This window comes from Eschrichtius robustus, chromosome 3 (genome assembly GCF_028021215.1).
Source record: "Eschrichtius robustus isolate mEscRob2 chromosome 3, mEscRob2.pri, whole genome shotgun sequence".
Classification (NCBI taxonomy): domain Eukaryota; kingdom Metazoa; phylum Chordata; class Mammalia; order Artiodactyla; family Eschrichtiidae; genus Eschrichtius; species Eschrichtius robustus.
This window is the reverse complement of record NC_090826.1, coordinates 154593294-154618281: the sequence shown is the minus strand read 5'-3', so window position 1 is coordinate 154618281 and position 24988 is coordinate 154593294. Positions and strand designations below refer to the sequence as shown.

Genomic DNA, 24988 nt, shown 5'->3' with positions numbered 1-24988 from the left:
ATCCACTAGATGCCATTAGCATCTGTCCCCTCCCCAGTCCAAATCAAAAATATCTCCAAAGTTGCCAAATGTTCCCTTGGGGGTCAAAACCACCACCAGTTAAAAACTACTGGTATATATGCCCAGGAGGGAACTGCTAAGTCGTGAAATATGAACAATTTACCTCTACTAGATTCTGTCAAACTGCTCTCCAAAGGGGTTGTATGAATGTGCACTCACACCAGTTGTACATGAGCCTCCATTTCCCCACATCCCCATGATGCCAAATACTGCTTCAGATTTCAGTAATTTGGACAGTCTGATGGATGAGACTTGGTATTGATATTTATTTTAATTTGCATGCCCGTCTTTTTTTTCAAAGATGATAGCAATTACACTGATCTACTCCTTCTTAGAAGCTATACTGAGTCTTTGTTGACAGTCTCCAAAAAGGAAAGGAGCTAAATCTGCTGGCCCAGCACAGAGAATCTGGAGCTGGAATCTGCCTGCTGAGCATGCAGCAACAGAACTGGTCCTCCACCCCATCCCAGACTAGCTCCCTCCACCAAGAAGGCTGGGGGGAGCCCCAAACGGGACACAGCCCTCTGTGCTGTGGGGAAATGTGAGCAACTTGCATCTTTTCTAGTCTACCTGGCCATGGGAGCAAATACAGAGATTAGAAGGGGTAGGGAGGTGGTCTCTCTTGCCGGGGACAGGGGGCTGGGAATAATAGCACCCTCAGTGTCCCACCCAAAGCCCACCCCAGAGGAGCTGCTGTAGCTACAATGGCTGTGATGGCATTTGTAAGCAGTGGCAGTGGGCAGGTGCAGATGAGAAAGCATCAGGAACAGGTAACTACATGAACAGTAAGTGAAGGGCAGCATCAAAGGCAAGCATCTCCCCAAGCTCAGGTCACAAGACATCAGGCCATGACTCATGAGCATTGGTGAAGGCAGCAGTGAGGATGGTTTGTAAGACCCCACACTCCACCAAGGACAGAAAGAGAGAGGTAAGAGGTAAGCAGTTGTGCTAGCTGCAGTAAGGCACGTCCACCTATTGGCTCCACTGTCACACCACCAGATCATCCTTTACTTGTAAGATAGAAGAGGATATGTGGGGGACCCACAGTCAATACGACACATCATTTCATGTGTTAGTTGAGCAAACTGGTTAGACTGTAAATTCTTTAAAGGTAGAGATCGTGTCATATGATCCCTCCATATACCTCACAACAGTTAGCACAAAGCTGGGTTCATAAGTTTTTTAATAACAACTGTTGGATCATATTTCTGGGAGCCAAATGGAAATAGTAGCATAAAATGGATTTAATAGCCTGTTGCACACACCCACACCCACACCCACACAAACACACCCCTTTTAATTTCCAAAAAATATGAAGTGCTTGCAACAGTATGACCCCATTTATTTTCCCAAAATATCTATAAAGTAATGAGACAGGTCTGATACACCCACTTTACAGATAGGGTAATTGAGACCTAACACTTTTTATTGACTTGCCCCAATGGCATATACTCAACACTGAAACCCAGGTCTACTGGCTTCCCATTGAACTACACCCCAGTGCTGTGTGCCCCTTGCATCCTCCCTGTCCCCAGCATCTGGCACCACTGAGGTGCCCCAGACACATCATTGTTTTTGTTCTTAATAATGCAAAACATCAACAAAGGCCACGTCTGACATCAACAGAGTATGGCAGGTGATAGAACAGGGCAGGATGACCACTAGGGGTCTGTGAGCACTGAATTGCCAGCCTCCGTGTTCACTGAAGAAAATCTAGGGACCAGTGTGTATCATGTGGGGGAGAGGCAAAGACTGCAGAAAAGATGAGTCTCTGAGCAACAAGAAAGGACTTCAGTGGAGAGTTTTGGGGAAAACTTAACAATCACACCTTGGTGTTAATGTAAGTATATGGAGAGGTCAGGTAGGGCACCCCACGAGTCTGTGAAAAAAAAAGGAGAATGTTAAATCCTATTAAAATGGGATTATTGTAAATCCTCAGATGCTGCTGTTCTAAAATTTTTGAGAGGGAGGAATTTGAAGAAAAGTCCTTGACTCTGAGCTTCCACTGCAGGGGCACAGGTTCGATTCCTGGTTGGGGAATCCCGCATGCTGAATGTGGCCAAAAAAAAAAAAATCTTGTTAAGAAAAGTCCTTGAGGAAAAAAGAATCCTATCTTGCCAACAGATCGCTCCCTTCGTAAAATCTATGAGCTAAAACAGGACCCATGTGAAGGCTGGGGGCTGTGAGACTGTGCTAAGCTTTATTCTGAGTCCTAAATTGCTTTACTGATAGTAATTTTAAATGTCCCTAGAATCTAGTTGTTATCCCTAGCACCTAAACCAAGAATGGGGGGCTGAGATTAACTGTGGGGAAGTAATACTCATTCCTTCTTTATTAATATCTAAAATAATATCATTTATTAGGCATTATGTGTCAGGCATTTTGTCATAATAATGCTAGGAGGTAGGTGCTATTATCATTAGCATTTTTCATTGGTAAAAACTGAGGTTCAGAGAGGTGAAGTATCTGCTCAAGGTCACACAGCCAGTAGCAGTGGCAGAGCTGGAATTGTACCCTGTCACCGTCTCTAGAGTCTTAATCTTGATGCTACTGTGCTAGGTTCTTTGAATATGTATGTATGTATGTTTGTGTGCATTGAGGTGGGGGAACAAAGTTATTCAAAATGCTTTCTCTTACAAAGCTTACAATGTATGTCCTCAGAAATGTATACTCAACTAAGTCTAGGAGGTTGTTGCCAATAGGTACAGTGTAATAAAGCGGATGGTTAATTTGGTTTTAGAGGATGGGTGACTGGTAACACGGCCCCAGGAGGGCGTGAGCACACACAGATATACAAGAAGAAAACGAAGAGGGCCCGAGTAACAGACTTGGGAAAATAAACACCCAAATACAGAGGGACTTCGGAGAGAGGACCGAGGAGGTTTCAGAAACCCGGAACCTCCAAAATTGCTCAAGAAAGGCTGCACCAGCCCTGCAGTCGGTCAGGCTGTGAGGAAGGCCTGAGAAATGGGGGAAAGACCTAAGCTTTAGGGACCTGAGACGCTCTAGCAGCAGGTGGCGGGAGGGAGGGGGTCCCGGCACAGAGGCAGCCACTCCTCGGCCCCTCCCCCGCCTGCCCTTTCCTGGTGAAAGGCCCGATTCTCCGCTACCTATCCGCGTAGCACCTCCACTCCGAATACGCGTAGTGTCTCGCCCCCCCCCCCCCGCCCTTTTTAACTCCTCTCTGCCAAACCTCGACATCAGGGAGGGCTTTGACTGGTCCGCTGTGCCCCACGGCCAGCCAATCAGCAGCTTGTTACCAAGGTGGGGGCTTCCCAGAGGGGGCGGAGGCTGCGGCACCACCCAGTTGCCAAACTAGGAAAACCAACTAGCTAGCGCGTTGGGTCGCGTTTCAAGGTCCCAGGCAGCTTCTCCGTAGGGACTGAGGGACGTGGATGATTGGCCGGGGGCTCCTCCCTCTGCCCACATCCGGGAGGGAGGGAGCCAAACACCTGCCTGCCCTCACGCCCCCAGGCTCCCCATAGCACCACCCTTGCTGTGCATGTCTGAGTCCGGGCGGCCCGCGCGGGATCAATTTCGGCTGTCCCCGACTGAAAGCCGTCGCCGTTGCCCCCCAGGCGTGTTGAGGACGGGAGAACTGCCTCGCTGGAAGGTGCAGAAAACAAGCCCACCTCACACGTTTGAGGCCGACCAGACTGAGAAGTGAAGACAGGCTGAGATGCTGTATTGCACTGTGTGCCCCACAGTGACCAAGTGACCAATTCATTCCACATGACCTTGTGGCCTGGGCGGGGCTAGAGTGGGGAAAGCCCCAAGAAGCAGAAGAATCAAATCTCAAGTCCCCTAAGCCCTTTGAATTGGTTATCCCATCAGTAAAATAGGGCTAACAATAATGCCTAAACTGCCACAAAGCAAGGGTCTGGACCACAGGGTTTCAGAGCCGCAGGTCCTGGAACTGTTCGCTCGCCCTGGTGAAGGTGGAAGAGGGATGCAGGTGGGAAAGGGGGGCTACCCGAACAGGACTACTATCTTTGGAACAGCAAAGACCACATTTCCAACCGTACCTCATTACAAATGGGAGAAAGGATGGAGGCAAATCTACACCCTTACCAAATTCCCCTTTGGCCTTGTACCCAATTCCCAAATTCCCTGTTTCTCTCAGTTTCCACTGTGTAGCCTATATAAATGCCTCCTGATCTGGTAATGGTAATGACGATAATATTTAATAACATTTATTGTGTCCTTACAAAGAGCCAAACACTCTTCTAAGTGCTTCACCTATATTAATCCCCTCAAGAATACTGAGTGGGAGCAATTTTTTATCCTCATTTTAAAGATGAGAAAATTGAGGCATTGAACAATTAAATAACTTACCTGTGGTCGCAGAGCTAGTACATGGCAGAGCTGAATTCAAATTCAATCTGACTAGTATGTTTCTACCTAGGGACCTAGGGCCCCTGTGCTCTTGGGGGCACAGACTGCCTTTTGAAGCATCCTGTGCCCCCAAGAGCAGGACCTCCAATTATTTGCTTTCTCAGTATTTCCACAGACTCAGTGTATGGTCTCACCGTATAAAATGAAACTAGATAAAATGGTGAATTTTATGTTGCAGAAGTTTTACCACAAGTAAGAAAGAAAGAAAGAAAAGAAAGAGAAAGAAAGAAAGAAAGAAAAGAAAGAAAGAAAGAAAGAAAGAAAGAAAGAAAGAAAGAAAGAAAGAAAGAAAGAAAGAAAAAGAAAGAAAGAAAGAAAGAAAGAAAGAAAGAAAGAAAGAAAGAAAGAAAGAAAGGGAAGGAAGAAAGGAAAGAAAGAGGAAGGGAGGGAGGGAGGAAGAGAAAATCCTCCTATCCATCTGCCCAGTTCAGGTCACCATTAAACCAATCTGGAGCATCCCTAAGTGCCAGAAGAGAAGGGGTAATCCCCTAAACTTCACAGTTTTGTTGTGTGTTTCCAAAATGGTTCCCTCTTAGGGCAGATACGAATTTCAAAGTTGGGGAGTGGTGGGCAGGAGTACAGAAAGGAGAGGCTGAGAGCCTGCCCCCAGCTGGTGTAGGCAAAGACTATCCACAGGGCCTGCTTGGGTCTAGAGGGCAATCTCTGTTTCACTTCCCCTCCTCCATTCTCTTACTCCCTGAACCCTGACCTCTAGCTCAGTCCTCCCTACCTCCCCCACCCCCACCCTCACCCATCCTGCACCCAGTTTCCAGGTTCCCAGCAACTTGGGCACAACATCTGCCTCTCCTCCTCCTTCCCCAGGGTCTTAGCTCCTTTTAGTGAGCCCTTTAAATAATTAAATGCCCCAAAGCCTCCCACACACTGATCCCAGCTCCTGGTCTGGGGTGTTATTCAAAGACCAGGAGCTGGGCTGGAGGGCTGCCAACCCGGTCTTCTCTATTCAGCTCCTTCTTTTTTTTTCCTGCTCAGCTGCTGGGTGGTTAATGGGCCTTTCCTCCTGCTTTGGCCCCTCTGCCTGCCAGCCTAGTACGTAGAAACCAAACAAAAAGAAAAAAGCTGTAAGGGACTGGTGGGGGTGGGGAGGGAGGAAGACACCAGACCCACCTCCAACTGCGAAAGGGATGGGGACAGAGGGTGGACAGAGAGGGCCAGAGCAGCTTTTCCTGCTCCTCATCCCTGCAGAGGAGCTGGGGCCACTCCCTCTAACCCTGGGGAGCTGTTTGGCCGAAGGGGGAGGGGGAGGGGGGATGTGATCAGGGGAGAGGGCTGGAGGTTGTCAATCACTTGGGTGTTTTGGGGCTTAGGCAGCTTCCTCATGCAAATCACCCTAGTGAATTACTGAAAGTTTGATGCAGGCACAAAGAAGCTGCTTCTCTTGCCCACCACCTCTCTCCACTGCACTACAGCAACCCCACCCCTAGCCAACCAAACAAAAGGCCCGAGCCCAGCGTTGCGTGAAGGAGTGAATGGGTGAGACCATCCCTGGTGACGTCCCACCAGACAGATGGCAACAGTTGCCCCACACCAGTTTCAAGCCTCCTTTCATTCTTCTGCCAATCATAAAGGAGAACAGCCTCTATCCCTCCAGAGTCCATCAGCTCCTCAGAGCCCACCCAAAGACAGAATGGGGGTAGGGGGAGGCTGCCTGGGAGCTGGAGGTGAGAGGGGAATGACGTTGGATGTTTGGCTGGAAAAGAAAAGGGTTGTTCAAAGTGCTGGCACTGGGGCCAGCCTGCCCATCTGTTCCCCTCTGGGGAGGCTCTGCCCCCACACTCCTCCTCGGCTTCTGTCCAGCTCTGTGCAGAGCCAGGACCCCTGGGAAGGGAGACCTCAATTGGGGGCAACAATGCTACACTGTGGTAGCTTGGGGCTTTGTGCTTTGAAGGTTTTCGTTCTGTAAAAATCCCTTGACTGGGCATTGTTTTGCCTCTCAAAAAATAGCGTTAAATAGAAAAATCCAAGACCTAACAGGCGGAGAACAGTGAGATCTGGCACACTGCCATTAAATAATGACGTTTGAGTTGTTCTAGAATAGGATTCTATCAAAATAACCCATGTGTGCTTTCAAACATTAAGAGGCTAGGTGGAAAGAAATGGACCAGGAATCAGGAGACCTGGCTTCCATGCTCAGCTTACATCTGCTTGCTGTATAATTCTGGGCAAGTCATCTAGCCTGTCTGAGCCTCAGTTTCTTCTTCATAAATGGTAAAATCACCCGCCACCTCTACCTCCCAGCATAGTGGAGAGTAAGCTGATGTGCAATCCAGTGCTCTATAAACAGGACAGGCTGTGCAAATAGGAGGTTTTCTTTTCTTTTCTTTTTTTTTTTTTTTTTTTGGTGGGATCTTAGTTCTCCAACCAGGGATCAAACATGTGCCCCCAGCAGTGGAAGCATGGAGTCTTAACCACTGGTCCCCCAGGGAAGTCCCCCATGGAGGCTTTACTTTCAGCTTCCCCACAGTCATAACTCCCAGGAGGTGGAGTGTTGAAACATTTTTCAAAGTGCTTCACATCTATTATTTCATGAGGCAATTGAGACCAGAAAGGTCTAGGGCAATGCAAAGATCTTTTTTAAAGAGTAGAGGTGAAGGCTCCCCTGGCCCCCTAATCTCCTGAATCTCCGATTTTTGTCTCCTTCTCCCTCCACCCTCCAACATCAGTCCAGTCTGTTTTGGGAGGATTAATGGGAACTCTAGGTTAAGGTGCTAAGAGATCTCGATACATTCAGAATAAAAGGGAATCATTCCTTATGTCTTAAAACAGTAAAAAGGTATAGCATATGCAAAGTTATGATTCTGAGGCCACAGGTCTGCATTCTTCTGGGCTGAATGCCCCTGGTTGCTCTTTCTGCAGAAGAACTGAGCTGTGGTGCTGGGGGTGAGGGGTGAGGGGTGGGAGTGGGCAGAGTCGCTCAGAGCTTAGGGAACAGAGCTCACCACTCTCCTCCTACATGGCTCCATGCCTTGCTCCTCCACCCACCCACCGGACCTCCTGTTGTTTGAGTTGGCCAAGGTGCCTGTGCTCAGAGCCCTTTGGGCACAAGATAATAAAGGCATTTCTCAAAACATCTCTCTTTCCCGATCCTTGCTTCAGCCAACCTCACCCATCTCTAATCATTTCCATTTGTCTAGCAACTGTCTAAGCACTTATTTATGTAGAATGTATCATTCTATGTAGTTCCATTAATTTGTATTTAATCACATATCAGTGTTTTATATACTGGCATTTATGATTATCCCATCAACATCTTTGGACTGACAACACACTGAGGACAAAAACTCTCGCCTCTGCCCACCCCCCCACACTGTGCTTCTCACAAGGACCCATCTCTGGACATAAGAGAGCCCTTACTCCAGGACACATTGCCTGCCTGCCAAACTGAAAACTCAAAACCATAAAAATGTCCTTCAAGCTGCACGTGCAGCTTGATCTGTGCTAGAGCCCAGATATAGACCCTGGACTCCAAGACCTGCATTGACCCACTTCAATCCCTCATATTCAAATAACACTATAATCTTAACAAGTGGTTTTACATCGTGTTCCGCCCTCCTGGGTATCTTTGAAGCTCATCTCAGGACACAGTGTTCCTTTCTTTTCTCTCCCACCTGGGAGGTGCCATGGGAAAAGTCATGGGAAAAGCCTATTGGCGACTATGACCGGGAGATTATTTTCCTTTTGCAAAAACAAGAGAAGCCACTGAGACCTAAGCCTCCACCCTGAGCAGGTCCCAGTAAGAAAGGAAGTGGGTCACAATGAGCACAAGGAGTTCCTGTGTTTTGCACAAGAGCTGGGAAGTCAGCAGCTGAGGATGAAGCAATCCATCTGGCTGGTTGGTCTCTATTGGATCAGGATTTCTCCATCCGGAAAGAGGCAAAGGACAAAGGAGAGATAGAGAGAGAGAGAGAGCCCTATGGGGTTGGGGGGAGTCCACTGAAATGTATAGACTAGACTACTTGGTTCCCCAGCCCTTCTTGCTCTCAGTTTCATACCCAGGTACTGCATTAAACCCAGAAGCTACAGTGGGTATTGAGAAATACCAGAGGTGATCTCTAGAACCTTCAAATTGAAATATGACACATAAACAAAAAAGAAATTCAAGGAAGACATACACAAATAAAAGATCATATACATGAATAAGCAAGGGAACAGCAACTTCTTCCTATAAAAGTTTAGAGGGCTGTTATAAAATCAATCAAGGCTAGGATAAGTGGCAGGATTTCAGAGGACAGGCAATCTGAGTTTGGACATAAAATATACGTAAGATTGAGATTCCAGACTTCTTACCTTTTTTTGACTATCTGCAATGTGAACTGTGGCTTGGTGTAAAAGTTCCTGGAATCCAGAAGACCAGAGGGCTAAGGGTGACAGGGGGAATTAGAAGAAACCCTGGATCCAGCTTTGCCTTAGTTTTTATTTCTTTTTTTTTCCCCTCTGTTTATTCAGCCAGTCCTGGATTTGACCCGACCCTGTCACTTACTAGCAGTACGCCTGTAGGTAATTTGCTTCACCTTCCCTGAGTCTTAGTCTCTTCATCTATAGTCTAAGGGTAATAATATCAACCCATGGAGTTACTCTGAGAATTTAATGATATTATACACATGGTGAATGCTCACTAGTGCCATTTATTATTGTGTTATTCTGTTAGCCCATTGCAAACACAAAGACAGAAAAGGATTAAGGAGGTAACATTCCCATTCATTCATTTACAATATTGTTGAGAACCTACTGTATGCCAGGTCCTATGCAAGCACTGGAGATACAATGTAGCATCAAGATATGCAGCCCAGCTCCCGGAGCCAACAGCCTCCCAGGGAGACATAAATAAAATAATCATCCAGATGAGTGGATCACTTCAACTAAAATGGAGAAACTTGAACCGCAAATACTACCCTACCTTCCTGGGAAGAGTGGCCAGGGAGAAACCCAAGACAGCGTTTGTCTTTGCACCAACTGTCTGGGGTTAGGTAGGTTTGGTGAAGATGGGGTGTACAGTCGCTTCAGCTCTGAGGTAAGAAAACAGAGGCTTTGTCAAGATGGCCCCTTCCACTCTCAGCTTTTGCCTTGAGAAGCAATGCACTCCACTTTATGGCAGATGAATGGTGGAGGGTGACCCAGCACCACCAGCCCTTGTCATGTCGGCGTTAGAGTCCAGGGCAACCAGGCCTTTGTCCTGAGGTCCCTGTGGTGACTCACACTTTAGACCTTGACCCTCTCCCCTGGGGAGAGGGGAATTAAGGTGGGAAGCTTCTAGACATTTCACTTGTGAAATGACCCTCTGTTCTGACCCAACTGAAGCCCCTGCCCTGCTCTGCTGAGAAAGCCTTCTTCCTCTTTGGGCCCAGTACTGTTTATACACTCTCAGAAAGGCAGGTATCAGGAGGCAGCTGCTGTTTGTGGTCAGTTCCCCCCAGATACAGGAGCTCCAGACCTACCCCCACACTGGCTGCCATTGGTTAACAGGAAGCCAAAACAGACTCCCTCTCGCTGCCCTCAGCCACCCAGCCAGCAAACAAAGAGCTACAGGAAACACCTGGAGGAATGGGCAGCTGGCAAGGGGATGCTCTGCCCAGGAGAAGAAAGGGCTTTCAGGATTAGTTAGGCCAGTGAGGAGCTGGGGGAGGGGCTTGGCTGCTTAATTGCACTTCTCTGGTACCCACCAGCGGCCGACTAACAGCTGAGTTGCTCCAATGCACTATCACTCCCCCACCACCCAACCACACACACACACAGAGGAAAGGGATCATCCCCCTCCAGCACCAGCTTTCCTAGAGCCAGGACAAGAATACTCATAAAGGAAAGACTCCTGAGAGGGCTTGTGCCTCTGCCCCTCTCCTTCCTTCCGTGGCCTCCTCACTCTCAGCCAGGAAGTTTAATCCTCTTCAGACCATGTAAATTTAAACCCATGGTATAAGCGTGAAGACAGAATCCTTAAATGATGCATCAGTCTATGTTATGTGAAAGCATTTTTCCAACAGTAAGTCTCCATTTATTTCCAAACTTATTTATCTAGATCTGCATCCATATCTGCCTACTTATTGCTTATTATTTCAAGTTGTTGTGGTTCCAGTTGTGTGGAACAGATTTAACTGAAAAGATCAAGTGAAGTCCTACCATCAGCATCAACCTAAGAACAAATTTGCTGGTGTGTAGACCATGTGCTGGGAACTGTGATATCTGCAGGGGGACTCAGCTCACAGGGCTCCCTCACCCCCTCTTAGGAAACTCCCAAAGTGGGCAATTTCCTTTCTAGGTCCTGAATGGGAAGGAGGATTAGAAGAGGGCAGTGAGAAGAGGGCACTTACCCCACAGTCACCTGTGGGCACATCCTTTCATTCAACTGCCAGTGTACTCAGTGTACTAAGACTGTCTCATGCCAAGTTGTGGATGGCACATGGGGGTATAAAAAGAAATAGAACACAATGGTTCCTCCTATGGAGGTGTATACGGTAACAGTTGGAGAGGGGATGCAAGCTTACAAAGCCACCAGACCTCAACCAAAAGCAAAACATGAAGATGTGCTGACTCTTTGTTATGAAAGTGTAAACAGTAATAAATGACATGTATATATATCATTAAGAGGCTCTGGAGTAAGAAATGTGTTATAAAAGTGCAAGCAGTTTTAAACCATATGTACAAATATTGAAAAGCCCTGAGGTAAGAATGTTTTTAAAGAGGACTAGCAGGATTATTCAGGAAAAGTATCCTGAAGAGGCAACAGGTGAAGGAAAAAACTCTAGAGAGTCACATAGGTTTTTTTGGTGTTTTTTTTTTAAAGCATTATTTATTTATTTATTGGCTGCGTCAGGTCTTACTTGCAGCACAAGGGATCTTTCGTTGTAGCGCGTGGGTTCTTCATTGCGGCACACGGGCTTCTCTCTAGCTGTGGCATGCAAACTCCAGAGCGCAGTAGTTGCAGCGCATGGGCTTAGTTGCCCCGTGGCACATGGGATCTTAGTTCCCTGACCAGGGATCGAACCAGTGTCCCCTGCATTGCAAGATGGATTCTCAACCACTGGACCACCAGGGAAGTCCCAAGAATCACATAGATTTTAAACTTGTTTCCACTACCTCCCCCTCTAGTTACTGGTGCTTTGCTTTCTTCATCTGTGAACTTGAGGTAACAATATTTCACAGTGTGCTGTGGACATTACAAGAAACATTCTGTGTGCAAGGCACCAGGCAGAGTATCTGGCAATTGTGGGTGCTCAGCACATGGTAAGTGCTCATATCCTAGAAGAAAGTGTGTCAAAGTCTTTTACAAGCAGTTTTGGGCCGTGATAATTGTCAGAGTAGAGAAACTTGCAAATGTGGACATGGCGGCAAGGAAAGGTGAGCAGGTAAGAATTGACAAGGTGAGGGGTCCTGGTGCAGATAGGCCATTGCACAGAGTATTTGAGGTTGGAAAGACTGGGAGAGCCTTATATTCCCATCTTAGGGATTCAGAATGACAAAGAAAGGCAGCAGGAAGGGAATGGCACGACGAAAATAGTTTGCACTTGCCCCGGGCTGCTGGCCAGGCCAGGTAGTAGAGCAGGTAGAAGGCTGTTGTTTTATTTCAAGTGTGACAGGAGCCCGACTAGGACTCTGTGCTGGCCTAAATGGGACAGAAGAATCAGAGATTTTCCTGTTCCATCTGGAAATGGAAATGGAATGGTGAGAGGTGATTTAGCATAAGTGACTCATTTTACGGATGAGAAAACCAAGACTCAGAAGGCGAAAGTGACCAGTCTAAATTGTCAAAGACATCTATTACTAGTTATTTTCAGACCTGAAGCTAGGGACCCTATTTCCCAACTCCTAAACCTAGAGTTATTTCCACCACCCCACAGCTGGCTTCACAAGCAGACATTGGGAAGAGAATTTCTGTAGACAGCATCAGTGTTCAGGAGCTGTGGAGTCTATTCTCTCTCCTGCCACCTTGGAATTCCTTCCTGATGGCAGCCCAGGCTTTTCTTCTCCAGGTGATTACCTTCTGGGTAAACCCATTTTGGGAGTTAATTGTAAACTAAGGCTCTCCCATATTATGACTTAAAGTGTGTGCACCCCTCTTTAAGTGACATTTACATTTCAATGGCAGGTGCTTAAAGACCTAAGAGCCTGCTAGAGTCAAAGGATTGGTTTTTTTTTTTTAAGAAGGTGCAATCACAGGTTGGTATTTTGAGCTGGGACCCATCGTGGCCGACCCTGAATGGACTTGAGTTTTTCCTCCCATCTCTGATCTAAATCTCTTTCATCCACTAGCCTCTACTCTTGGTCACTTTGACATTCATTCATTCAACCAATATTCACTAACACCCACTAAGCACCAAACACTACTCAGATAAGGCCCCTGGCCTACATTCTAGCTGTAAACTCAGGGTTATAAGGACTAGGGCAGAGGAAAGAACTAACATGGGAACACATGTCCCAGACTGGGAAGGGGAAATGTCACAGAAAAGTTGCCTGGAAGAGATGGTCTAAATCTTGAGAGGCAAGAGTTAACCAGATCAAGTGGGTGAGTAGGAGAGGGGCAAAGCATCCCTGAGTAAAGGTCCAGAGGCCACAGTCCCAGGCACAGGTTAATGGACACCAGTTGAGGGAAGGGAGAGCTGCTTCTAGTCCAGTCCTTGGAGGGGGAAGAGGCCCCAGGTGTGCCCTTGGTTCTATTAGGGATGTTCCTTCTTAAAGATCATGGCCATGGTGACAGCCAGCCACTGATGTCCTCAATGCAGAGCCTCACTGTTAGTATGGGGGATGGGGTCAGAAACTTCTACATCCCCACTCCTAGGGGCATTATAGGTCACAAACTGGCAGCCTAGGCTGATATGCACTTAAAAAAAATAGCTTAACACTTTAAAAAAATTAGTTGCCGTCATTAGAATTTAGGGAGATGTCAAATAGAAGTCTACATTTCAGGTTTCTCTTGAAAAATTACAATATCTGGTATAGAGCTAACGAGTGGGGTCTTTTTCTGACAAGGCTTGAGCTGGCTCTCCAAGTTCACTGTGGCCTCTGTCCAGCTAGCCTCATTCATTGACTGTCTGGCCTTACCCTCACCCTTGCTACCCACCAAATTTTAAAGGGGCCCTCCCTGCTGGTATATAAAGTAGCCCTTGGTCCAACCTGCCCAGCTATAACCTCCTCTTACCTGATGTGCTCTGGGCAGCCTGTCAGGTTTACTGAACCAGGGTTGAATTAAGGCCGCCCTTGTTTATGGCAATGAGGGTGGGGAGTGGAAGAGCCAGGCTTCAGCTGGGAACAAAATGTCTTGGAGCTGGTGGGAGCTCACAGAACCAGGCTTCTCTCAATCCAAGGGAAAGGACTGGCTGCACATCTGGGGTACACTTGTTTGTATAAGATCATTGTTATCCAGGGCCCTGGTAGCCTTTTAGACTAAGCTCAAATGGTTTTTTTTTTTTTTTTTTTTTGGCCAGCTCTGCAAAGAAATGGTGCAGAGAGAAGGCCAGAACTCTCCAGAACTCATCACCCTTCCCCTTCTCAACCTCCTCATTTCTCTCTCTTCTGGGAAGGGAGAGCAGATGGGTGTGATTCCACAGATGGGCAGGATGGAGGTAAGCAAAGTTGTTACTGGAAAATCCCTTTCCCCACCCACTTGGTGTGTGAATGAGCACGTAGCCAGTTTGGTTAATCTCCACAAGCAGAACATGAAGCCAACAGGTCAAAACTGCTCAGTGGTCAATGAAATCAGATGTCTGGAAAGGACACTGTCCATTTCAGCAAGAATGACAAAGGTCAGACATCAGTTCATTCATTCATTTATCAGGTACTTATAGAGGCTTCTTGGTGTTAACTGTAGCTGCTCTTGGAGGCCCTAGTAGGAACTTTAATTTAATAATGGTTTCCTTCCAGTTATCAGAATGTCAGAGTGTCCTTATCCGTCTCAGGACAAGTTCAGAGCCCATGAAGAGATGAGGTTAATTTCTACTTAAAACTACAATTCTCATTTATTTAGTACTTAAATGTGCAAAGCACTATTCTAAGTAGAATATGGATCTCATTTAATCCTCATACCATTTTGAGATAGGTTCTATTCTTAATCCCATTTTACAAATGGGGAAATGGAGGCCTGGTGAAGTAATCTGCCCTAGGTTTCACAGCCAGTAGGTAGGTGGTAGAGCTGAGATTAGACCTCCAGGCAGCCTGACACCAGGGCCTGAGCTCCTGACCTCTTTGCAGCACTGTCTCACTAGACCTGGAAATTGAAACCTTATCAGGCAGGAGTCTGATCCAAACAAGGGAAGATTATTACTGACTTCACTTCCCAGCCCAAATGAACTTTTAGTTCAACTAATTGAAAATATGATAATAATTGTGCTAATTTGCCCTCCAGTAATTGCTAGGATAATGGAGATGATTTAGAACCACAAGCTGAAGAAAGGAACAGAGTTCATCTAATCCACCCCCTAATTTCTGAGACAGGAAACTTTAGGGGTTTATACGAACTCACATAGCTAGTTAGGAAGAAGAACCTGGACCACAGCCCATAGATTCTACCCCCCGCCCCCACCCAGCCCAGAACTCTTTCTATTGCACCACTGTTTGTTGGGCCAGGTGCCAGCACTGGCCCGGAAGCCAGGAGTCCTCACTATCTTTCCGGACCACAGGCTACTCGAGGAGCAGATGTCAGCCTCACAGCAGTGGGTTTCTTCCCCCTGGGGCTCGTTTGTTGCAGCATCAAGGACTTCCCCACCCAAACCTCCTTATCAGGAGCCAGGATGGGCTCTTAATCTGCAGCTCCCAGGGCCTTGTCTACACTCTTTGGGGTGGTACTTATCATCCAGAAACAGCTGACCAAGCACAGGTCTCCCAGGCTGGCACTGTTTACCAAGTGGGGAAGCTGGGAGCAGAATGGACCAACCAACGCCCGGTCCCTGCACACATAAAAGCCACCAACTGCAATTCCTCAAGCAATTCCCGTCTACAGCCCCTGTTCCCTCACCTGGCTAAGGGGTACTCTCCACTCCTATTGACATTGGTCAGATCTAAAGTAAATAACAAACTGCTTGATCACAGAACCCTCTTATTTAAATTGAGGGACTATTAGTTCTACCTAGAGCCATGAGCAACCTCAAGATCAATCTGCCATTCTGTGGTTTACCTGGCTTGGAAACAGAGGTGGGTGATGGTGTCCCCTTAGCCTCCAGACAACCCTCCCTGAATTTCAGGCCTTCGACTAAACAATAAAATATCCTTCATGAGAGAAGCCTGTTAGCAAACAAGAAGATAGATGCTGATTTTGTACCGAATAAGAGAAGAGTACACCAGGATGGGCAAAAATTCGACCCTAACCTCATTGATTAAGAACCTAGGTAGGTCCTTAACAAATGAGTACCTAGGACATTTGTGTTAGAAGCTAGACATGAAAATGGGACCATTCTTTTAAACAACTCCTTGACACAAGTGGGTCCCTAACCAATTCTATTTGTGATACAGATAAGCTAGCTTCCCTGACCCCCATCTCCTGGCTCACCTACCCTCCCAGTATATCACACACAGCCTCCCAGGCCTACCTCCCACCTAGGACACCTAGGTCAAACTGCATGTTTGTTGATGAGGGTCATGGAGGTATGAAATGAAGTGTGTGTGTGTGTGTGTGTGGGGTGGTGCCACTGCTCATGAGACAACATGTTTAAAATTTAGTTTAAGTATAGTCCACTTACAGCCAAGAAAAAAGATAGCCCAGGTCAAAAATGTACTTGTGACCTTAGTGCAAACTGTGGAACTAGCAAGTGAAGTGGGGGTGGGGAAGCCTGTTTCAAAACCTCATGGGTAGAACCCAAGAGTCAGGGATGAGAAAGGCTGTTTCTATGTCCTTGCATAGATCCTATCTACATAGCCAGAGTTATAAATGGGTAACAAACCTATGCTCTTGGTGTTTGCTGTCAGAAGTAGCTCCTTTTTAGCTAACTGGTAACATTGGCCTTCTGTCACATGTTCAGTTCCAGTGCCTGTATCCTGAGGCCCAATTGCTCTTGTATAATAAGAATGGTGGTTGCCAAACGGGAGCCCCAAAGATGACAAGAGAGCTTGACCAGGAATTTCAAAAAATTCTGCCCCAACCTGGAAAGGGGTTCAGTGTCCTCTGTTTACCATCCCAGTCTGTGAGCAGGCTGTTAGTCTTAATCATTTTTAATAATTTTAGTACCTAGCACATACAATAAATGCTTGCAGAATGAACTAATGAGTAAGGCAGAGCAAGAACAGGATGCATAAGATGAGCCCTGGCTAGACTGAGGAATGCTCAGACTAGAACACTAGCCCATCTAGCATTTTCATAGGGAAGTTAGAATATGCATTAAAGAAGGGAAGTAAGGAGCTATCTCCCAGGAAAGAGGGGGTGCTTGGAAATGTCCCTACCACCTATGTGATAGGTCTTCTGAATCCAACTGAAGAGAAATACTATGAGACACAAAGGATTTGCTTGAGGGAAATGCAAATTAGTGATGTGGGAATTTTATCTTCTCTATACCACACGACTTCATCTGCTACATTTTTATTAAAGAAACCAAAAAAAAGTGTCCATTTGTCCATAAAGCTGTACATTCTTCCATATAAAAACACTATTATACAATTAGTAACCTTTGTCTTTTCTGTCAGAATAGCTTACAAACTTACTATTTATTTTTTACTTAACGGGAGAGACAGGCCTGCTCAACAGTCCAGCTCTGTGTGTTTTGTTGTTTTTAAAGTGAACGTGATAAAGAAGAGAGAAAAGATTAAGAATGAGACCATGAGGCGGCTTATAAAAAGGCAGGGACCGGTTTGCAGACAAGATGCAACAACAATCTGCAGTGATTCACAGCTTTGTTTCAACCCACAGACCAGAAAATGAGCTCTTGGGTCTACTGGCCTGAAGTTAACTTTAAAGGAATAAGGACTGGAAAAAGGATCTGGGAAGGTAGCTCGGGATCTGGAAAGTTGAAGAGGCAGTACTGGCAGGAATGGGTAGGGGAGTGTTTGGTAACTAGCACCCTTGAGTCAGAATTGAGTATTTAAGAAATCCAGGAAAGGGGACTGGCAGTGGGGAGAGAGTTTCCTCACTAAAGGCAACAGCAGGAGGGTAGCCAGGTTGACCAGATGTTCTAGCTACATCCTTCTTAAGGTGATTCGGGTTTGGGAAACTCAAGGCCTTCTGAGGATCCCTCACTAATGTCACCGAGAAACTGAAGGAAGGCGATTTCTTCCCTGTGTAATTTTCCATTTTTCTCCAACAGTAACAGTAAATATTGCACAAGTCTATAGACAAATTTGGATTGTACTGAGAGAGACAGTAGCCTCTCCCACAGGTGCTCTGAGCACCAGGGAGAAAAAACAATGCCCAAGGTTTGGCTTTTAGTGTCAGCCCTACAAGAATACCAAGTAGTCCTGCAGAACTTGGGGCATTCTCCCATTCGGCCAAGGAATATCTACAAGGCTAAGCATCCAGCCATAGTCCTGAGGACAGAGGGAGAAATGATTCCTTAAGCCCACCAGGGCACCAGGAGGTTGTGAGAGCCAGATCCTCCTCCAGATCCTCCTGGGACCCAGGAGGCCATATTGCACAGTGGCTGAGAACTCTTGTCCTAGAAAATAGGGAGCTCCATGACCCAACCAGAAGGGGAGAGGAGCGGCGGGGAGGCCCAGGGGGGGGCAGTTAGAGAGGAGTGTTGTGCTTTTAAAAAGAAGGCAGTATTCAAGGACTTGAAGTTTCCTGTAGCTTTTGAGCCACCTCTCAAACGGATAATGGCAGCATCATGAGGACTTCCGTCTGGTTACAAAAAGAAGGGTTTTGGCCAAAAAACATCCCAGTGGATACTCTTTGGGTACCAAAATTCCACTGCAAATCAACCCCAAGGTATTTGCCACACATACTCACACACAGAGCAGCTCATAGCAAGGCAAAGGTTTTGTGCAGAGTGCCTTCTGTCCCAACTCCAATAACCCTCAACCCCTGCCTCACTCCCCTGCCTCCCAAAACAAAAAGCTTTATATTCTTGGTGGGAAGCAACATCTACAGCCCCCTGAGAATAGAATTAGAAACAAGTCATGATTTCAAGAAAAGCTGCTCAGGACAGAAGGAATCAGGAGAGGTCTTTTCACTCTCTGCCTAGGATCTCATCAAAAATTGAAAGAGAAGATTAGGCAATATAGTATGATTTAAGTCCAGGCTTGAATGCCCCTGAGTAAGATTAAGAGAGGGGCCAGGGATGCAGGTGTCCTGGGTGAGAGGTTTGAACTCAGCCTCTCTTCTCTCCCCAGGGCAGATCCTGACCTCTCTCATTCACAGTTACTAACCTTGCTTGCTCCCTCTCACATCTTCCTGGGTTGCTAGCCAAGCTTCTCCCACCTCACCTTGGCCAGATCCATGCCCTCCCTGACCATCCCCCTCTCCCATTCCAGACACTGGCTCCCAGACTCAAGCACACAACAATTCTCTCCAAAGGCACCTGGGGAGGCCACTTCCAAGCAGCTCCCTTTAAGGATTTTTTTCTTTAAAAAATCTTTTGGTTTTTTCCCCCCTTTTCTTAAAAAAAATAATATATATATATAAATAGCTCTTCACTTAAAATACAGTTCCCCAGGTAGAGGTATGCAGTGGCCTGTTGTCACAGCAGAATGAGTACAGCAGAGTGCCAGGTGGGGCGGCGGGGGATCTAACTGGAGACTGCCATGACGTAGTTCTTTGAGGGGCTGCTCCTGCCCAGCATCATTTGGTTCTTGCAGGTGAGGAGCCCATAGGAGGTGGCCACCGGGGCCTCCTCGTACAGGACGCAGATGGAGCCATCCTCCCCAATGCGGTAGGACACCTCGTAGGGGTCCACCCACAGGGTCAGCTCACTGGGCAGCAACCGGTGCAGCTGAGGCTGGCTGAGTCCGATCTGGCTAGCCACTTTACTGATGATGGGGTCCATTTTGTGGTTGATTCGGATGCAGCGGTAGCCGGAGCCCTTGGATGGTTTTTCAGGAAACCAGTGGTGTTTGTAGTGCTCTGTGGAGACAGGACAAGGGGGATATGCACTAGTTAGAGCAGCTGGGCCATGGATGCTACCACAAGGGGGGTAGGGGTGTTGGGATAGGAGAGGAAGGGACCTAGTGATTTTAAGTAAGCAACATGGTTTCTCATGAGTTTCAGGACCCTCCTGAAACCCTCCCGACACTGTAGCAGAAAAAAAATTATGGGATCTGGAAAAACCCCTCCTTCCAGGACAAGGGTTTATGTGTATTGGGAGGGCGTCCCAGAGCTCTGGGTCAATCCTTTGTAGCCAGTATATTGCCTTTGGCACATCCCCAGTTTAAGGAGGAGGGGTGTGACTGGGGCTGGCATGTCCAGGCAGGGCCTCTGGGGACCTATGAGCTGAAGTTTCAAGGCCAAGAAGGCTGCCATCATTGTCGGACCCACAGCAAGTCATCATGTCTCCCACCCTGTGCCTCAGTGGTTCCCTCTGCCTTGAAAAGTCAGAGGCTTGTCTCAGCGGGTAAGGGAGGCAAAACCGGGATGTTTGGATGAAACATACGTTGTTCCTCAGAAGGCAGGATCTGTGTGGGCACGTTCAGAGATGGCTATTGCTGCCCAAGACCGCCGGCCAACCCGCTAGAAACAGCTGGGAGATGGGTCTCTCCCCAGCCAGCGGCTGCCTGTATCTTGTCAACCTCCTCCGTCTCACGTCGCACTGCCCCCAACCCCGACACACGCCCGCAGAGCGCAGTTACTACGTACAAGGCTCTCCCTGTACCATAATAGGTGGCAGATGGCTAAGGGTTGGGAGGGGGGGGGGGAGAAAATACAAAGGGGGCCCGGATTCCAACTTCGACTGAGTCAACAGCAGACGCAGGCTCAGCGCAGCCCCGCGCGGCCGGAAGAACCACGGCTGGGACTCCCAAGTTGTTGAGAAGGTTCAATTGCGCCTGCTTGTTCCATAAGGACCCCCCGGCCGGTCGGGCTTTGTTGCCTGCAGGGTCTCAGAGTCCAGTGAGGGAGATGAGCTCGCACTCAGACCCGCAGGTACCCCCCCTTCCGGGGCATAAGCCGGGGACTCGGGATCGCACTCAGGACTAGTGTTTGCGCCCGCGACAGCTTGGAGGGGAGCGCCCAACCAGAACAACCGCGGACCGAGACCCGAGAGCAGGGCCGAGGAGGAGAGACAGGACCCAGAGGAATGGGCGGAAGGTGGGGATGTGGGGGTGGGGGTAGGAGACTGCAGGCCGCCCTGGGACCTGGAAGGAAACCAAGTCCCGGAGCTGCTCGAGTGGGGAGCCCTGCCCTAAGTGGAGAGGAAAGACGCCTCAGGCAGGGTGGGGGGCCGAGCCCCGGTGGCAGGGTTTGACGGGCGCCAGGACCCTCTGCAATGTGCTCACCCATCAGGGCTTCCTGGAGAGCCCCGCTGAAAACCTGAAGTCGCTGCTCGTTCACGCAGCCCCGGGTCCTCAGAAGGCTGGAGAGGAAACCCACAGCTGCGGCGATCTCCGGGAGCATGTTTGTTCTCTTCCCGGTCCAGCTGGCCTGGCTCATGTCGTGTGCAACTCGGGGAGCGGTGGCGGAGGCGGGGGGTCAGTGAGAGTTCTCTGATGGGACGTGCCGAACCGTAAGCCTCTGCTCGCTCGCCAGTCGCGAGGGCTTTGCCCGGACTTTACCTGCTACGCGCCTTTCATACTGTTGCGAGAGCCGGAGGAGCCGGCGGCGGAGTCCATTGGCCGCAGCCAGCGGATAGGGGCGGAGCCTGGCGTCCGCCCCGCCCCGCGCGCCATAGGTCTCAGTCCCGCCCCCCCCCCTCCGCTGCCTCCTCTGCGCTGAGGTCATCGCCCGCTGACGTCAGTGCTGGGAACGGTAGCTGGGCTTGCAGGCTGAGGGAGGCGGGAGGAGAAAGGGGTGCGGGGCGCGAAGGCTCTCTGGAAAGGAGAGCGGCGCTTCAAGCTGGGGATTCTCTGACCTCTCCTATTCTCCCATTCTTCCAGACAGTTTAAAGAACACCTCCAACAAGAAGCCTTCGTTGACACCACCTCTCCCAGGAGGTCGCCTTTTCTGACTCCCCCACTTTCAACCACACCCTGTCAGAACTCACCCATTTTACAGCTTTGACGCGTCTCCTAACTAGTCGGAATGGGTTCCTCTTGGCTCTCCGGAAATGGAGACTAAGTATTCTATTTAATTCCACAATAACACCAACTTCCCCAACAAGTTATGCTCTTCTACAGCAATGCTTTTTCTCTTGCCTAGAACCATCCGAGTCTTACCTACTGCTGGGTGGGTAGGGGTGGAGGGAGTGTTGCAAAACTTTTCAGTCTTCCTCTTCCACACGAGGAACCAGGCTCAGAACCTGGCAGCATCACAGGCACTCCTAGAGGTCTGTTGAATGGGGATAACTCCTAATCAATATCCCAGGGTCCAGCATACATAGGTGCCTCATACATATATGTTAAATGAATCAAACCCAGTGGCCTCTGTAAATTCTTATTTTCCTTGACCACCTTTTCCTGGAGGCAGTCTCCCCTCTTTTTCCTTGACCCCAGGTTTCTCTGCCTCCTTCCCCGGCTGTGTCTTCCCTGGATCTCTTCCTGTCCCCGTTCCCTCACTATGTCCACTCACTCTTCCTTTTCTCTCCACTCTCTTTCCTTAGAGAGATTCTATTCATGTTGTCCATTTTGATGTTTACTTTTTTACTACTGACTTTCTTATCTGCATAGTCTGTCCACATCTCTCATCCCGCCCCTCCTACCTGCTCTGTCTCTCCCCTCGGATGTCCAGCCACCACATCAGTGTCAGCCTAAGCCCACTGTCTTCTCCAAGGCCAGCTTCCTTCCTGATCTCCATTTCTATCAGATACCATCGGTTCCCAGTCACTCTACCCAGAAAACTCAGACTCACTTTTGGCTTCACCTTGTACTTTGCTCCTTAGATCCAGTCTCAAGACCTGTTACTTCTTCGTATCGAGATGGTTGCAGTAGACTCTGTCAAATCCAATCCCCAAATCACCCTTCCCACTGTTAGCAGACTTACCTTCCTGAAGTTCTGCACTCACTTGCTCTTCTTTTGCTCAGATCATTCTGAGACACCCTCCATTTGTCTACTGCATTAAGTATGGACTCCTTTGCCTAATAGTTAAGACCTTTCATAATTTGGCCCCATCTTTCTTTTTAGGTTTCTGCCACTTTGTGCTCCAAGGTGACTCTCCTCACTGTTCTCTAAGCATCAGAGCAGCTCTGCATCCCAGAGCCCTCAACATTTGCCTATGATCCCTATCCCTGCCCTGTAATATGGTCCCCATTCCATGTATGCCTATATGTGCCTGGCATTGCTGCACCATGGCTCATGCCATTATCTCTTGGATACCTCACTGCCTCCTTTCCATCTTTCCCAATCCCTCACACTCCTGAACGCTTAAGCTTGGTCCTCCACCTTGAAAACCTGTGCTGACCATTCTCTCACTACAGAATTAATATTATCCATACCATTCATTTGGCATTTATAATCTGTTGTTTGATATTCTTAGTGATCTTTTTAGAGGTTGACATCTTGTTTGCAGACTGCTTGAAAACAGGTTACTATGCTCATATGTCCTGCATTTCCAGGACAGTTCAGGTTTCAAGTATTCTGCTCCATTGCTTCATATAGCTCATTAAAATGCCCTGGAATTCTAGTATTTTGGCATTGAACACATCTCTTAGATGGCTTCTTCACTGGCTCCTCCCTGAAGCTGGATCAGGCCAGATGAGACCTCTGCTCATTGAGGGGGAAACAATTGTTACTGGAAACAGGGCTAGGACAAGATAACCTAGAGTGCATCAAACAAAAAGATCAGGTGTCAGCAAGACCCGAATTGACCAAGGTCAACCACCAAGGAGGCCAGGGAAACAGGTCAAGGTATAGGCAGGTGTTCAGGGTGGTTTAGCACCAAAATCTGAAAATACTTAACATCTTCCTGGGTATGCTGTTGACAGGGGTCTGGTGTTCTGGGCCTTGCTTTAGTCCATAATTCATGGAAAAAAGTCTTGTGACAGATCATCACCTGTTTTTTGCCTTAGGAAATAGAACTCTGTCTTTACGTAGGTTCTCGTATCACTCGCCAGGTCACACAGCTAGTTCTTAATAGAGCCAGGACTGGCACCAGATCTGCTGACTTCAAATATGCCCTTTTCATTAGACCATGGAGTCCCTGTGCTATTACAATGGCTGCTGGTCCCACCTCATCCCACAGAGCTGTTCTAGATGATGATGCAATGAACTGGAGGGAAACAGTCTTCATTTTGGGACAGTAGCAAGGCCTTATCCCCCACATTCCCCCATTACCTAGGAAGTGTCTTAGTCTCATCACTGGTGGTTAGTTCCTGAACTTTGTAGAGGGCAGTGATAATAAGAACCAGAAAGCACTTCACCTACTTTCTCATCCTCTCTTCTTTCTACACACAAGCCTAGGGAGAGGGAGTTTAATGTATCCAACATTCAAAGTTTCCAAGTTACTCTACAGTGTAGTTGTACCCAACTCAGGATTTAGATTCTCAATCAGTTTCTTTTAAGGCCAAATATTGGGTTGGCCAAAAAGTTCATTCGGGTTTTTCTGTACCATCTTATGGAAAAACCAGAACAAACTTTTTGGCCAACCCAATACATTATAATAATCCAAATTACTTTTGGAATTTGCTGAAACTGCCCTTAAACTGCTAAGACCATTGTTCTTAGAAGCTCTAAAGTCCAGATTTCACTTCTTCTTCTGTTGCCTGCCACCTCCGTTTCCTTGGTATAGCCAAGGCATAGTTCAAGCATCAGGATAAGGACAGTGTGTCCCTCCCTCCCTCTTCTCCTCTTCTTCCTGCTCCTCTTCCTCCTCACTCATGTCTTCCCCTCCCCCGAAGGGCCTTGAGTTCAATTTTGAACATTAAATGTCCTAACACTGTGCTGACCTGTGGCTCTACCTACTGCCAAGTGGGCAGGTAGTGGTGGAGGTGGGTGTGGATGCCAGTTTATGCCTCAACTGGATCAGAAACTTCTTCTGTACCATGTGACCCCTACCCACTGGCTCCCTTGGTCCTGGATGCCCATCTCACCCACTTGCACAGCCTACCTGTGTGGCCCCTCTAGAGTGACCCACAACATCCCAAACTGCCCTCTTCAGACCAAATCCCCACCAGAACTGGGTCCCTCTCCTCAGGTCTCAGCCCTGGCCTTGTCTGTGGAGTCATCACACATGCCTTGCTCTCTACTCCCCAGTCAGGAGCAACCAGAACATTGTATGCGACTGTCTTGCTCAGCATCCTGCTGGGCCTGCAGGGTCTTGGCTTGGTTGTCAAGGCTACCTCCCAGTTTCCTGACCACATGTTGAAACCTGAGGTTGAATAAAGACGATCTGCCAGCAGAGTCTGGGCTGCAATATTCTAGGAAGATGACATCAGCTCACTCCTACACTGTGCAGTGCGTAGTTTTACTAGGTCTGTGTGTGAGTGTGCATGTGTATGTGTGTGTGTATGTGTGTATCAGTGTGGGTAGGAGGGCAGTATATATATATTTGAGTGTACATACTTAAATGTGTATGATGTTTGT

General features: G+C 47.9%; 1 protein-coding gene across 1 annotated transcript; it reads right to left on the bottom strand.

Annotated features, from left to right (window-relative positions):
- Window positions 1-16645: 16645 nt before the first annotated feature.
- Window positions 16646-21094, bottom strand: BTG2 (BTG anti-proliferation factor 2). Its single transcript, XM_068541533.1, has 2 exons — window positions 20812-21094; window positions 16646-19444 (listed from the first exon to the last, which is right to left on the bottom strand). The coding sequence occupies exons 1-2, from the start codon at window positions 20963-20965 to the stop codon at window positions 19110-19112; spliced, it is 489 nt and encodes a 162-aa protein (XP_068397634.1). The 5' UTR covers window positions 20966-21094; the 3' UTR covers window positions 16646-19109.
- Window positions 21095-24988: the final 3894 nt, after the last annotated feature.

Coding starts and splice junctions, on each gene's coding strand:
- BTG2 (XM_068541533.1), bottom strand. CDS start 20,965: ATGAGCCAGGCCAGCTGGACCGGGAAGAGAACAAACATGCTCCCGGAG. Junction 19,445..20,811: donor TCTCCAGGAAGCCCTGATGG/GTGAGCACATTG, acceptor CTGTCTCCACAG/AGCACTACAAACACCACTGG.